The sequence below is a fragment of the Panthera uncia genome (genome assembly GCF_023721935.1).
Source record: "Panthera uncia isolate 11264 chromosome C1 unlocalized genomic scaffold, Puncia_PCG_1.0 HiC_scaffold_3, whole genome shotgun sequence".
Lineage (NCBI taxonomy): Eukaryota > Metazoa > Chordata > Mammalia > Carnivora > Felidae > Panthera > Panthera uncia.
The window spans coordinates 7,668,741-7,682,719 of NW_026057584.1; the positions used below are offsets into that span (position 1 = coordinate 7,668,741).

The following is a 13,979-nucleotide window of genomic DNA, read 5'->3' on the forward strand; positions in this document are numbered from 1 at the left end:
TGCTGGCGGACACTTGGGGTGCTTCCTGTCTCGGCTGCTGCGAGGATTGCTGCTTTGCACCACTTGCGTGGCCCCAACGCGCTGCACGACTCTGCCTCATGCTTTCAACCCCGGGCAGCAGCATTTGAGGCTCTCTTGTCCCCAGAAGGAATCCAACCTCTGGCCTTTGTTGTCCCCACCCCTCCTCTGCCCCCACTCCCCCAGGGCGCTCCTCCCTGCCTCCTCCGTGGGGAGCCCAACGTTGCCACTACCCCTACTGCTGCGCCCCCCCCTCCCCCCCGCCCTCCAGCCCCGGCCCAGCCTCTGTACTGCCCCCACCTCCTCCCCACCCCGCGTCCCAGGTCTGTTCTCAGCAGAGACACTAGCTGGCTTGCACCCTTCATCTGCTCCCCCCGTGAGGAAAGTCCTCACTGTCCCAGCTCGCTGGCTCTCCTTGCGCTCCAGCCTCCCACGCCCTCCACCATCCAGATGGCACTGGACTTCTGGGCCCGTGCTGCAAATAGCCAGCAGTCTGCTCCCTGAGGCTCTGCCCACAGTCGACCTCCCCCTCCTGCTTTACCTTCATGCCATCACCACCACCTGCCGCACTAGTGACACAAGTCCCCTCTGGACAGCAGCCCCGAGAACATACGGCTGACTGAAGGCACAGAGGCCATACTGTGGCACAGCTCTGGTTGGAAACCTCCAGTGGCTCTTCACAGCCCTTGGAGTGCAGTCTCCGGCCAGCTCAGAAGGTCCATGCAGTCTCCTTTTCCAGCATCTTCTTGCACATCCTCTCAGTGCTCTCTGACCCTAATGACCTTGACCTTCACAGCTCGTGGTTAAGTCCAATACCGTCAAGCCTCAGTTTCTTCACCCGTGTGGGGCCCACGTGTCACCTGGCTACTGTCCCTTCATGGCTGGGAATACGCTCTCCAGCCTCGGAGCTCTGCTAGAGCCTCGTCCTGTAGTGACATTGTTTGCATGACGCCTCCCCCCGCACGGTGATCCGAGGCGGCCCTGTGAGAAAGACAGGGCCTCGCGTGGGGTCTGGGGCTCCTGCCCGTACTAGCATGCAGTGGTTCTGGAGCAGCCGAAGGGATGAGCGAGTCTTCCTTTTTTTTTTTTTTTCTTTTTTTTTTTTCAACGTTTATTTATTTTTGAGACAGAGAGAGACAGAGCATGAACGGGGGAGGGGCAGAGAGAGAGGGAGACACAGAATCGGAAACAGGCTCCAGGCTCCGAGCCATCAGCCCAGAGCCTGACGCGGGGCTCGAACTCACGGACCGTGAGATCGTGACCTGGATGAAGTCGGACGCCTACCCGACTGCGCCACCCAGGCGCCCCAACGAGTCTTCCTTTTTGACGAGGTTTTGTGCTGGTCATCCTTTTGTCAAGAGCTCCATCACATGGGGACACAGGAGGGGCGGCCCCTTCCGTGGGCTTCTGCCAGAGCCCCGTGTGCCAGGGGAGGGGATGAAGACGAACTCCGGTGACTTGGGGAGGGCGCTGGGCCGCCTCCTTTGGGCCCACAGGCAGTGGGGGTGTAGTGGCGGGCAGGTGCCTGAGCCCTGGTCCTGGCTGGGCAGTCTCGCTGTGTCACTCTGGCCAGAGACCTGCTTCCTTGCTGGGTAGAGTTTCCACTTCTGTCAAATGGGGTGGGGGTGGGCTGGGGCCGCAATGGCCCCCAGGGCTCCAGAGTGCATCAGGGCGACTCCCAAGCGAGCGCTGGGAGCCAAGATCTTTGCTGACCAAGCTGGCTATGCCTCTCCAGGGCTCGGGGGGCACTGGAGCAGCGGGAGGGGGGTCCGGTCTGAGTCCACGCTGCTCGAGAGGGAGCCCGGCTGCTCTGACACACCGCTGCCCTGAGGGGTGCCACTCCATGGGGGCTCTGCCCTGCCCCCAGCTCCCAGGCTCCATGGGAGGCCTTCGGGGACAGCACCGGGGCTCTTTCGGGCTGCCCGGGACAGCAAACACCCAGAAATCTCCTCCTCCAAAGGCCAAACCACCAGACCCTCGCCCGTCTTCCTTTCCAGATACTTGGCTGCAGGAGAAGGTTCTGGGGACAGGAACGGAGAGGGGGTGGCAAGATGGACACTTGGAAGGCTGGCTAGGGTGCTGGAGGAAGAGAAAGGAACCGAACGGTGTCCTCCCTTCCCCTCTGACACCCAGCCCGGTGCTGGATGAGGACGGGCCATGGCCTGCCGGTGGGCAAAAGCAGCGGCTCCATCAGCCCTCCACTTCCTGCGAGGCCCTCCTCCCGGGTATCGTACTGAGTTTTTCTTTGAAGGAAATTCACTGCCACCGGATCAAATGGGCTTAATACTGACACCGGAGGAAACGGCACGGTGGAGCCGGGGCCAGGGGCACCGTTCACCCTCGCTCCTGGCGGCTCCTGGGGAAGCTGATCTGTGGTTTCCCAGTTAGGTGGGGAAGGAGTGCAGGCCGTGGTCAGGCCAGCTGGGGAGACAGCACCGCCCAACGGCCCTCCATCTCTGTCCCTGGGTCCCCGAGGACGGTGCCACTGGTGGGCGCTCAGGACGATGCCAGGCAGGTGACTAGGCCAGCCTAGGGCCACCAGGCACCCATTTTCCCATCCCTGGTGGGGAAGGCCAGTTTGAGGGCCCTCCTTCCCTCTGGCAGGCCAGGACCCCTCGGGGTGCTGCCAGGGTTTGGGACGGGCGCTGGAGGTGCTGAGGGGCCAGCTTGAACCAAGGGGGTGTGGACAGGGCCACTCAGAGCTCTGGCCTAGGACCTGAGGGGGGGGGGGGGTGTTATAGGACCCGTGCCTCCCCCATCCTGAGGCCAGCAGGCAGAGAGGAAGTGGTGGGGGCAGGGACGGACACAGCCACTTGAGGCAGGGTGATGGCTGAGCTTGCTGTCTTGCATACTAATTACATTTCTAATCAGCCGGAATGAGGCCCTGGCAACAGTGTGACATGTGGCCAGCTCTGTGAATCATCCTGGAACTGACAGAGAGGTTCCGGAGGGTGGCGATCTCAGCTCAGCTGTGAGGGGTGGAGCCCGGGCCAGGTCCCCAGTCGTGGGTCCCAGAGGCACCCTGCGGCCCTGGCCTCCCAGGGGTGCCCCACACAGCGGACCACGATTCACACCTGATTTTATTCCATGACACTGATTTGCTGAAAACCCCCGGCTTCCTGGGCAGGGGAAGGCAGTGGGTGGGCAGGCAGAAGAGGGGCTGGCCTCCCGGGAGGACCGAGTCCTGTTCTGCTCTGGTTAAGCACCAGCCGGGCCTCAGCCTTCCGTCCGGCCCCACCCTCTCCTCTCTGCAATTTGTTTAAAAACTGAGCTGCAAAAATAAAGCAAAACGAAGAAATAAAAACAAAAACCCTGAGTTGTTAAAAACCAAATTAAAAATCCCCTTTGGTGTCAAAAGGCCCTATTCCTAAAAGCCAGCGGGTGGGGCAGAGGTGTGGGTGGGGTGCGGCTGGGCTGGAGGTCGTCGTCACCGTCACGTCACGCTTCCTCCTCATCCTGCGGGCCCGGGAGGCCCTCGGAGCCTGGCCGCTTCAGGGTGGCGCTGTACTTGAGGGCCGAGGTCTCCGCCCACAGCACCACCTCCACCAGGCTGAAGACGGTCACGACCTGCAGCGGAGCAGAGCCAGCGTGGTGACCCGAACGGGTCATGAGGGGCCGGTCCCGCGGGACGGGAGGGACAAGGGCCTGCCGCTGTCCATCTGGCTGGGCCCCAGGCCCACTCGCCCTGCCCCTCTAGGCCTCTGTCTGCCCATCTGTAAGCCGAGCCTGCTCAGGGACTGAGGCCAGGGGGCCTCGGTGGGAAGTGAGGGAAGCACACACGGCCGTGTCCGTCGTCTGGCGCACAAGTGAGCGCTCAGTGTCCGCAAAAACAGCCGGGGTCTGGGGCTGGCCTTCAGAGCGTGCTGTGGGGAAGACCTTACGTGCAATTTCTGGGGTAGGGAGTCCACAGTTTTCATCGGACTCTCAAAAGGACCCCCAAAATGAAAACCCTGCTTTACGGGGACAGGCAGAACCCCGTCCTCTCCCCGCAGTGGGTCCCCAAGGCAGGCAAGGCAGGGCCGGAAAGCCGTGGCCCGAAGGAGGTAATGTGGGCGAGCCCAGAAGAGACCTGCGTGTGGGTCTCGCAGGTAGAAGCTGAAAGCCCACCGGGAGCTTGAGTGCTTGAGGGTGGGGGTGGGGGTGCAGGAGGGGCAGCAGGGCAGGGGTGCCGCAGGAGGAAGGCTCCTCGAGAGCTGAGGGGCGGGCGGGCCTACAGTGGCATTCTGGAAAAGCTGCCCCACCCCCTGGTTCTGACCTGCTGCACCGGCTCCTGCTCTAGGTCCTCAGGCTCCCAGACAAGCGTGAGCTCCGGCTTCTTGCCCACCCTTTGGAAGTGGTGGGACCGCAGGGGCAGCGCCTGGGGGTACACACGCCTGTGTTGTGGGGTGCAAGCTCCGCGTGCCGCCTCCTCACCTCTGACCCCGAAAGGCTGCCCACTGCTTGGGAGGCAGCTTCTGGCCGGCCTTGAAGGAGCTCCCCGCCCCACTCCCAGCAGACGGCTGCTTGACCTCTGACTACGGACCACCCCCACCTTTGGCTCTTACCTCCGGCCAGCTTTAGGAAGGCCCTGCCAGGCCATCTTCCGTTAAGGCAGGACCTGAGGGTGACCGAGTGCTGAGTGGCAGGGTCTGAGTCTATCCTGGCTCATCAGGGGCTGTCTACTTGAGGCCCAAGGTGGACCGGGGTCCACCTTGAGGGGTGCCGCCCCCTGCGGGTGCTGGGTCTGTTAACACAGGCCGAGGGCTGGCTTGTCTGCAGACCCAAATCTGTCTGATGACCTAGACCTGAACTTTTGTCCTGCTCAATGAACTTCAGGGCAAGAGCCCTGATTGATTCCAGCTGGACTCCATTCTGTCTCTTCCGCTTTGCTCCACTGTATTAATTCCATGCTTATTCTACTCCATGTGTGGGGCTCTGCACTCCCCCAAGTGTTCTGGATGTCAAGAAAGTCAAAGCCAGGGTCAAGGGCCAGGTGGTGACCTGCCAACCACAAGGTCAGCTGAAACAGGCCCCTCAGATGGCGTTGGCACAGGCACCAAGTGCCCCTGGAAAGAACCTTGAATAAATAATCACACAGGGCAGGACCCAAGGCAAGGGCCGGTCTCTTCCTTCTCTTCAGGGGACATAGTTTCCAGAGTGGCCCTGGATCATTCTCTCATCTTTCCTTCCTTCACATTCCTATAAAAAATTCCGCCCCCCAAAGCCTGCACACTCTGCCACCCTGCACTGGTTAGGGTGGGGCCCATTCTCTGGTTGCCTGGGTCCTTCGGGAAGGGGCCCAAGCCTGACTCTTGGCCTGGATCCCTCATCCTAGGCAGGTGCAGCTGGGTGTCCGGGCGTGGCTCGACAAGTGGGCTTGGTGCCGGGTGGCAGAGGGTAGCAAGGTCGGGGAGGTATATACACTCGGCTGCCGCATGCCATTGTCACTGCCCTAGCTTGTATTCTCCAGTGCACATGAGGACATCAAGGACCTTGCGCTGTGCTCCCATCCTCCACGCTAGTGTGTCCCTGGGCCAGGAACCCCCAGATACCAGAGAGATATGGAGGAGACCCCAGCAGAGGGTTGGGGGACACGCAAGTGAAAGCACAGTGTGCAGTCGATGCAGCTCGGTGGGTCTGTGAGAGGAGGGAGGGCTTTCAACAGATGCCATGAGGTCCCCGGCTCCCATGTCATAGTGGGTGCGCTTCAGCACTGTGCCTGCCTGGAAGGTCCCTAACCCTGGCCTGGGTGGCCGTGGGCACTCACATTACAGTAGACACGCTTCTGCACCCCGTAGCGCAGCACCAGCACGTCGAAGGCTTGGTTCAGGACGCCTAGCACCATGGCTTCTGACTCCAGGGGGCCACTTTCCTGCAGGACAGGAGCTCTAGCCAAGGCTTGGCCACAGGACATGCCATCCCCGCCAGGGCCCACCCCAGCTGCCGAAGGCCCATGAGCTCCTTAAGGGCGCCCCGTGAACAGGTGCCCAGGAGGGGGAGTGGGGTAGGTGAGGGGGAGGAGCTGCCAGGCCGGTGGCCTCACCTTCACGAGGATGGCAAAGAAGAGGCCGGTGCTGAGCTCCTGTACGCGCTTGGACGCCATGCGGCGGTCATTGCAGTGGTCGGCCTGCTTTTGCAGGGCGTCGGGTTCCAGGTCCGGCCGCTCCCTGTAGCCTGGGAAGAGGGTGGGTGCGGGGCAGCTGGCAGGGTGCCGTGCGTGTGCCGGCCACGGCTGGGTGACGGGAAGCATGGTGCTCCCTGCCCAGGCAAGGTGGGGCCTGGGAAACCCATGCAGGGCAGAGGCCTTCCTGCTGCTCAGCTCCGGAGGCTCCGGCAAGGTGGGCAGCCATGGTTGGGGTCCTCGAGCCCCGGCTTTTGTATCGGATTTTAGCGAGCCCCACTGCAGCCACCCCCAGCATGCTCACAGAGGGCGTTTCTGGGCCCAGGCTCCCCGGCTGCTCAGGCCGTCTGCCCCCTGGAGTCTCTACATAGAGCCATGGGACCCGCTCTGGGGCTGGGCAGCCCTCAGGTGGGCACAAGCCTGCATTACCCCAGTGCTGTCTTACCAAGAGTGGCGGCCAGGAGGCGGTGCACCAGGACGTCAGCAAAGCGGCGGATGGGGGAGGTGAAGTGGGTGTAGAGTGGTACGTTGAGGGCATAGTGCCGGAACTGTGCCTGGTCCCGCAGCGTCCCCGAGCAGAAGTACAGTGCCATCTGGGGGGATGGGAGGTGAGTCTTAGAACCTGGCCAGGCCGGGTCAGGGCGGGGTTTGCTCTGCCAGGCTGTGATGCTCAGAGTCTCATGATGGGCTGTTTTGGGGGTGGACTGAACTGCCAGGCTGCAGGTGGCCGACCACAGGCCCGAGGAGGCCAGGAGCCACCCTCTGTAAGGGGACCAGTGTGGCTGCCACGAGGCTGTGCAGAGCCACGAGATGCCCATGCCCCTCTCCTGCTGGAGACAAACGTGGGCCTTGCCCTGCACTGCCCGGACCCTTCGTGATGGCAGCCCGCAGAACAGGCCAAAGAGCACCATAAGGGGCCCACCCTGCCTCTGTGGGGCCCAGGAGGTGCTGGGAAACCTCAGGATGGTTGGAAACCTCCTCCCTCTGAGCCCTGTGGGACCGGCCACCCGAGCCCTCAGGGAGGGCCGCCCACCTGCTGAATTGTGAGGGCAGCTGGGGAGGAGCTCATCCTCCCCCTCAGCCGGCCACTGCCGAGTTTTCGGGGCTGTTACCGCCGGCAACAAGGAGGGAGCTGTTTCTGGTCTGCCCCTCCACGGGATGGGGATGGGGCAGCTACTGTGCAACAGGGAGAAGAGGGGAGGCCTGTGGCCATGCTGGACAAGGGGCCGCAGACGTCCCGTGGAGGCAGCAGCAGACGCCGAGGAGGCTACGGGGCTCTGCAAGGACACGAAGTCCACCTCCACCACCACCACGCGGCCGGAATGGGAAGTAGCAGAGGAGGCCCGGGACTCCTACTACCCGCCCAGAATGAAATGGACTGGGGGTGCCTGGCTCTTCCTCTGTGGCCCAGGCCTAGTCTTTGTTGTGACCAACCTCACGACCTCTGGCCCCGACGCCTGTCCTGCTAGAGGCGATGCTTGCACCCTGGCACCTCTGTACCCCCATACTCAACCCTGCACCAGCCAAGGGAGGGAGAGGTTTGCCAGCCACCGGCCTCAGCCCTTCTTGTCCCTGACAAGCTGCCCCGAGCCAAGACGCAAGAGGTCTGAGTTCAAAATGCCCTTCTGCAGGGGAGAAACGGTGACTGGGGTGCTTGAAGAGAGGCCAAGTTTCTCTAGGGGCCCAGCGAGTAGCTCCAGGCCCATAGTGGTTCTGCCGTCCGGGAGCCTTGGCCACCGTCCCTGCGGCTGCTTGCCCAGCGGTCCCCAAGCTTCTGGGGCTGGGAATCAAGGACGCCGCTGCTGCCTGGGAGCAAGAGAACAGGTTCCTCATCTAGGGCCAAAGTCACGCCCTTGTGTGCTCGCTCACTTGATCCGTTTGCACACACCCGCCTTGCACTTGGCCAAACGGACAGGCGGCTCCAGTTACTCTGTGTACGTCGGCCCTGGAATCCAGGGCACAGCTGGGGATGGCCGGCTCAGCTCCCTGAGACCTCTTCCCCTCCAGCTCCTGCTGGGACCTGGGTTATGTCCGGGGCAAGTCCCCGGGAGAGGTGGGAGCAGCCTCCACTCCAAGCCACGTCCGGGCCTCGTTCTCGGGGGCGGCCCAGATGATCAGGGGTGAGGAGGACGGAGGCCCTGGTCCCCTTTCTGGCTGGAGAAGGGGTCTCTGGGCAGGGTGGGATGGGTGAGGGCTGTGGCTTTCCCAGGGACCAGATGCTCCGGGGACAGCCCTGGTGCCCAGTTCCAGCACCTTACTTGGGACTTTTGTGCTCACTGCTGCCGCCCCTGCCCGGTCCCCTGTCCTTGTCCCAGTTCTCAGGACTGGGAGAACAGGGGCACTTCAGAAATTCCAACAACCCCCTGCCATCAGCTCCCCAGACAAAGGCTGGCTGTTAAGGTCACTTACTGGCAGGCAAGGCCAGAAGTCCACTCTATTTAAAGGCTCTGGTGGGGCGCCTGGGTGGCTCAGTCGGTTAAGCGTCCGACTTCAGCTCAGGTCACGATCTCACGGTCCGTGAGTTCGAGCCCCGCGTCGGGCTCTGGGCTGATGGCTCAGAGCCTGGAGCCTGCTTCTGATTCTGTGTCTCCCTCTCTCTCTGCCCCTCCCCTGTTCATGCTCTGTCTCTCTCTGTCTCAAAAATAAATAAACGTTAAAAAAAAAAAAAATTAAAAAAAAAAAAAATAAAGGCTCTGGTTGACTCGGGAGAGGAAGGCTCCTTTCCGTGGAGCTCCAGGGCTAGTTTGACCTTGGAGGTGGATGCCTTCCAGAGGCTGGGGGCAGGGAACGGGAGCCCAATTAGCCCTCACGGCACAGTCAACAGGTAGATCTTGGGACCCAGGGGCTACTGCATCTCAGAGTAACTGGAGGGCAGAGTGACATCGAGCCCCTTGGCCACAGGCACACCTGCCCCTCTGTGTGGCTTTAAGGGGCTGGGTGGGGGCAGACAATTGTGACTGGGGGCAGGGGAAAGGCAGCCAGACCACGCGGGCCCGGATGACCCCATTCCTGGCAGAAAATATGACTGTCAGAAAATAAATCGGCTGTGGCCAGCTGAGGTGACCTGGTTCCTGTGAACAGATTGAATCTGCAGTGACTGAGCCCCTGAAAAATGGTTTGTCACTGCCCCTCAGCCAGACTGGGGCCCAGAGCTGGTCCCATTAGTATCTGTGGCTCCCGCTGACCTGACAGGCTGGTGGGGTGGCTCCTTCCCAAGATGCTTGTGCCTGCCAGAGGGCTGAGACCTGCTGTTAGGAGCAAGCTCACTGTCTACCTCCTAGGCTGCCAGCCTGTCACCCTGCCTGCAGACACAGGCCCATGGTCTAAATCCTCCTCTCCTAGCTGGCGAGAGGGAGACAATTCTGCCTGGGGTCCAGAAGCCGTGGTAGGGGCTGATGACTGCTCCCCTGGGCAGGCTGCTGCAGGAGACAAGACAATCTCTCCCCTCCGGGGTGCCCGTCCAACTGAGTTGCTGACCAGCGCCCCATTCCCTTCCTTAAGCTGGTCTGGTTTGTGGCGACTGGGCACCAAAGGCTTAGCGTACACCCTGTGGGGACTCCCTGCCTTCTGCTAGGAAACAGAGCCCCAGACGCCACGTGAAGGGGGCAGTGAGGCTCAAACGAGGCCCTTTAACAGCCCTGTAGAAGCCGTCCTTGAGCAGATGAGGCAGGCAAGTCTGTGTAGGAGGCAGATCAGGCTCAGGAGCCCAGGGCTCACCTGTCCTAGGTGCTGCCTGGGGGTGCTCCCCACCCCTCCCCTTAGTTCCTGTGTGTGTGGAGGCCATGGATGCTCCTAAGAGAAAAGGGAGGATGGGGATGAGGCCCCTCCTTACCTGCATGGGCCGGGAGCACATGTTGGTGAGCACCTCCTTCCGGGCCAGTGAGTACTTGTCATCTCCAAATGTTTTGGTCAGACTTTTCTAGAAGCAAACCCGTGTGATACGCAGTCAAGCCTGGGTTGGCTCTGGGGCCCCTGTCACCCTCTGACCATCTGAGACCTGGCTCTGGGGAGGAAGGGTATGCTGAGGGGCTCGACCATGCTCAGATGGCCACAGTGGGCTGTAGGCCCAGCCCATGTCCTGCTCTGAGGTCAGTCCGTGTCTTATTGGCTGGAGGGAGAGACTGGTTTCCAGTTGTCTGACCTAAGGTGCCTCTTTGCCCACCCCAGGCTTACAGCACAGATGGGAACAGCCTCCCTTCCATGGGATCGGAGCTGAAGTCATGGGTCCCCAAGCCCCATAAGGCTTAGATCCAGGCAGGAAACATTTGACTCTACTTACCGTAAAAAACATTCTCTGGCTTCCAATCATCTCAGCCCCTTACTGAAAGTTTCTGGACCCAAGCCCCGCCCATCCCTGGCCACAGGATCCCTGCCCATAGATAGATGGGTGTTGACTGGCTTCCCTTGGCCTGGTCCTGGTGGGGAGCATGGCCCATGGCCAGGGCCTCTGTGACTTGGAGGCTTTCTCCCCTAGGGTCTCCCCCTCCCCTACACTCCCGGCACTCACGTTGAGGGCCCCGGCAGAGCTGAAGTCCATGGGCAGCCCCATCTGGTCACAGAATTCCATGAGGTCATTGAGCATCTTGGTCTGGGGCGGGGGGTGCCGGCGCAGCAGGGCGCGCTCAGGGAAGGCGCGGTAGGTCTTGTGGGCCACTGCCATGTTGGCCAAGAGCATGAACTCCTCCACGAGCCTGCAGCGGGGGGAACCAGCAGGGGTCAGGGGTTGCTGCTCCCCTTCTCTCCCAGGCTCTCTGTGGGCTGGCTCTCATGTACCCTTGAGTCTCAGCCTTGAGACACTGTCCTGTCTCCCAGCTTGTTCCCCTGCTTGGGCCCCTCTCTGCGCTAACCAGTCTGTATCACTCTTCTCTGCTGATGTGTGAGGTTGCACACCACCTCCCCGACTGGACGGGGGGATGGTATCTGTCTTATTCCCTGCTGTAGCCCCAGTGTTTGGCACCCCAGCACCCCAACCCCACCTGACTGGAAGAAGGTGCTCGGTAAGGAGCTCTGCTGAATGACAAGCCTCCTAGAACACTCAGGGGCGCGCCGGTTGTACGAAAACAAGGCACCCAGGTATGCCATGAGAACTCAGAGGGCTTCCTGGGGGTATGTGGAAGGCGGTCAGCAGACCCAGGGCTCCCTTCTCCCCCAGGGGAGATGAACAGGAGAGTCGCAGAGGGCAAGAGGGATTGCCCATTCTGGGGCAAGGCAAACGTGCCGTTGAGGTGACCAAATCCCAGACAGTTAAAGTGTAATTAGAATAAACAAGTATCAACAGATATGGCTTCAAGAGACAAAGGTACACCAAGGACCCAGGGAGAGGACTGGGGACGGATGGGGGATGAAAGGAGCAGGCAGAATAGGAAACTGGATCACATAGCCCTGAGGTCAGCACCCCCAGCCCCCACATCTGGGGCAGGAGGCCATATGCTGCTTCCCGCACCCGGGGCTCCCGTGGGAGGATAAACAGATCACACACACGTATAAGAGCTGAAGCCCCTGGAAAGGGGGCTCGGGCATGCTGTGGCCACCGTGGCCAGGGTGTGCTGTACAGGGAAAGTCTCGCTCAGTTCAGGGAGGTCTCCCCCCTGCCTTTAATCTGGGCCCCCAAGCTGTATGTCGAGCCCGTGCTTCTCCCACAGAGGCAGAAGAGGTCAAGGAGTAAGCAAGCTCCGGGAGCCCTGGCAGCAAGCAGCCGGAGGCCAGGGACGCACTTCCTCTTCCTGGAGGTGTGGGTAATGTTTCAGGGTTAGCCTTGTCACCTGGCCAAGCTCTCGGAAAGAAAAGCAGCCAGTGATGGGGGCGGGGGGAGAACGGGCATGAGCTGACAGAGCCCCTCCTCCCCCCAGACTGGGCCTGCCAGGGCAGAAGTGTGGCTCTGGCCTGCCAAGCCGCCCCGAGAACAAACCAATCTCCCAGAAGCCCTCTCTACGAGGAAGAGGGGCTGGAAATGGCCCTCTGGTGACAGCACCACCAGAGGGACTGGGCCAGATCTGGGTCTCGGGAGGAGGCCCACCCGAGCCTGCACTCCTAGCCCCTCCTCTGTGGGGATGACTTCGGACTGGCCCACCATGGGGCAGGGATACAGCTCAGGTGCAGGACTGAAGGGTCAGGTCTCAGCTGGCCCTTGTACATGAAGGAAACCCTGTGTGTGGAATGAGGAGTTCCTTTATACCCTACTGTGCAGTAACAGCCATTTAAAATTTTTTTTTTTTTTTTTACATTTATTTATTTTTGGGAGACAGAGCACAAGCAGGGTAGGGGCAGAGGGAGCATGAGACACAGAATCTGAAGCAGGCTCCAGGCTCTGAGCTGTCAGCACAGAGCCTGATGCGGGGCTTGAACCCACAAACCGTGAGATCATGACCTGAGTCGAAGTTGGACACCTAACCGACTGAGCCACCCACGCCCCCCTGTAACAGCCACTTAAATGACCATTCTGCCTCCCTCTGCTCCCCAATCTGTCCTTGTGCACATCACTTCCCTCTGAAAAACCTTTGAGTTCAGGCACCTGAACCCAATCACCATCTCCCAAGTGGAGGGACGTCTGAACCCCAGCTCGATGCATCTGCTGTAGGGCCCTGCACAACACGGACCTTTCCCGATCTTCCTTTCCCTCAAATGCAGCATAGGGGTAGTAGCACCTGCTTCACAGGGCAGTTGTGCAAACCAATGGGAGTAACACATGTCACAAGGGCAGACCCTGTGCCTGGCACGTCATCGGCCTTAAGACACAGGATGTGCTTCCCTCTCTCCCCGCCTTCCACACCAAACCTCCAGTCTGTACTCTGCCCTGTAAGTTTCATCCCTGCCATCGATCCCCCCTTATTTGCCTTTTCCTCACCTTCCCTGAAGGCCCAGGCTGAAAGCCGTCTCCATCACCCCCCTGGGTACTTACTGCTAACTAGCCATCTGGCAACAAGAGCCAGGCTGTTCTATGGTCACCTGTGTCATAGTCTAGCACTGTTTGACTCTCCATACTTGATCATCCTATTTAGATCTTGTCAACCCAAGAGAAGTCTCAGTTCCTGCTCAATAAATGTCTGATACTAGAGACCATTATCACCTAAATGCTTCAGATGGCATACCTTCATGCATTCATCTGTTCACTCAACAAACACTACTGGGTGCCAGACGGTTCTAGACCTGTCTCCCCGTGCAGTCTGAGAGTCCTTGTGGGCGGGGGGCACATGGTCTGTTCCTTGGAGCCCTGGAGTCTCCAGCCCAGCTGCAAGCTTGGTTGAAAAGGGAACACCTATATAACCTTGTGGCTGACCCTGGGCTGTGTTTTGCCAGTGTGGCCAGCAGGGGGCAGCATGCCCCCATAGCAGGGTTGTGGTCAGGATGCAGGCTAGGAGGGCTGAGCAGAGCAGAAGGCTGGGCTGTGGTGTTCCAGCCTGTCCCCTCCACCTGACTCCCACTGCTCGGGTCAAAGGAACAGAATGCATGGGGTGCCTCCCCAGGCAGAGCCTTGCAACTGTGGGTGGCAGGGGCTCTCCCACCTCATCTCTCATGGTCTCAAGTAAGGATGAGAATAGGAAGGAAGGGAATGAGGAGGGTGCAGCCAATGCCCAGAGCCTCAGGCAGTGACAAAAGAACCAAGTCAAGCTGCTTCTCCAGCGACCCCACTACTTTTCCTCCCTGGACCCCCAGTGCAGTCCCACGAGTCTCCTGAAGCCGGTGGGAGAAACACAAGTGTGCTCTCGTTAACCTGGAGAGAAGAAAGTCTGGCAAAGCTTGAGATGCAGAGGCTGACCTTGGAGAGGTCCTGTGGTGCCTCCCAGGGGCTCATTTCTCCCCGAGTGTCTTCAGTGCCTCCCTCATGACAGGGAGGCAGGAGTTAAGAGGGTAGCCCGTGGAA

At 60.6% G+C, this 13,979-nt stretch overlaps 1 protein-coding gene across 1 annotated transcript in view; it reads right to left on the minus strand.

Moving 5' to 3' along the window:
- Positions 1 to 1,334: 1,334 nt before the first annotated feature.
- DIS3L2 (DIS3 like 3'-5' exoribonuclease 2) overlaps positions 1,335 to 13,979 on the minus strand; it is a 348,511-nt gene continuing 335,866 nt past the window's right edge. Inside the window, exons 15-21 of the mRNA XM_049614679.1 lie at positions 10,626 to 10,809; positions 9,951 to 10,037; positions 6,564 to 6,711; positions 6,041 to 6,171; positions 5,765 to 5,869; positions 4,274 to 4,375; positions 1,335 to 3,585 (exon numbers count right to left, since the gene is read on the minus strand). Coding sequence (XP_049470636.1) covers positions 3,457 to 3,585; positions 4,274 to 4,375; positions 5,765 to 5,869; positions 6,041 to 6,171; positions 6,564 to 6,711; positions 9,951 to 10,037; positions 10,626 to 10,809 — 886 coding nt within the window. The 3' untranslated portion in view covers positions 1,335 to 3,456. The remainder of the gene's footprint in view (positions 3,586 to 4,273; positions 4,376 to 5,764; positions 5,870 to 6,040; positions 6,172 to 6,563; positions 6,712 to 9,950; positions 10,038 to 10,625; positions 10,810 to 13,979) is intronic.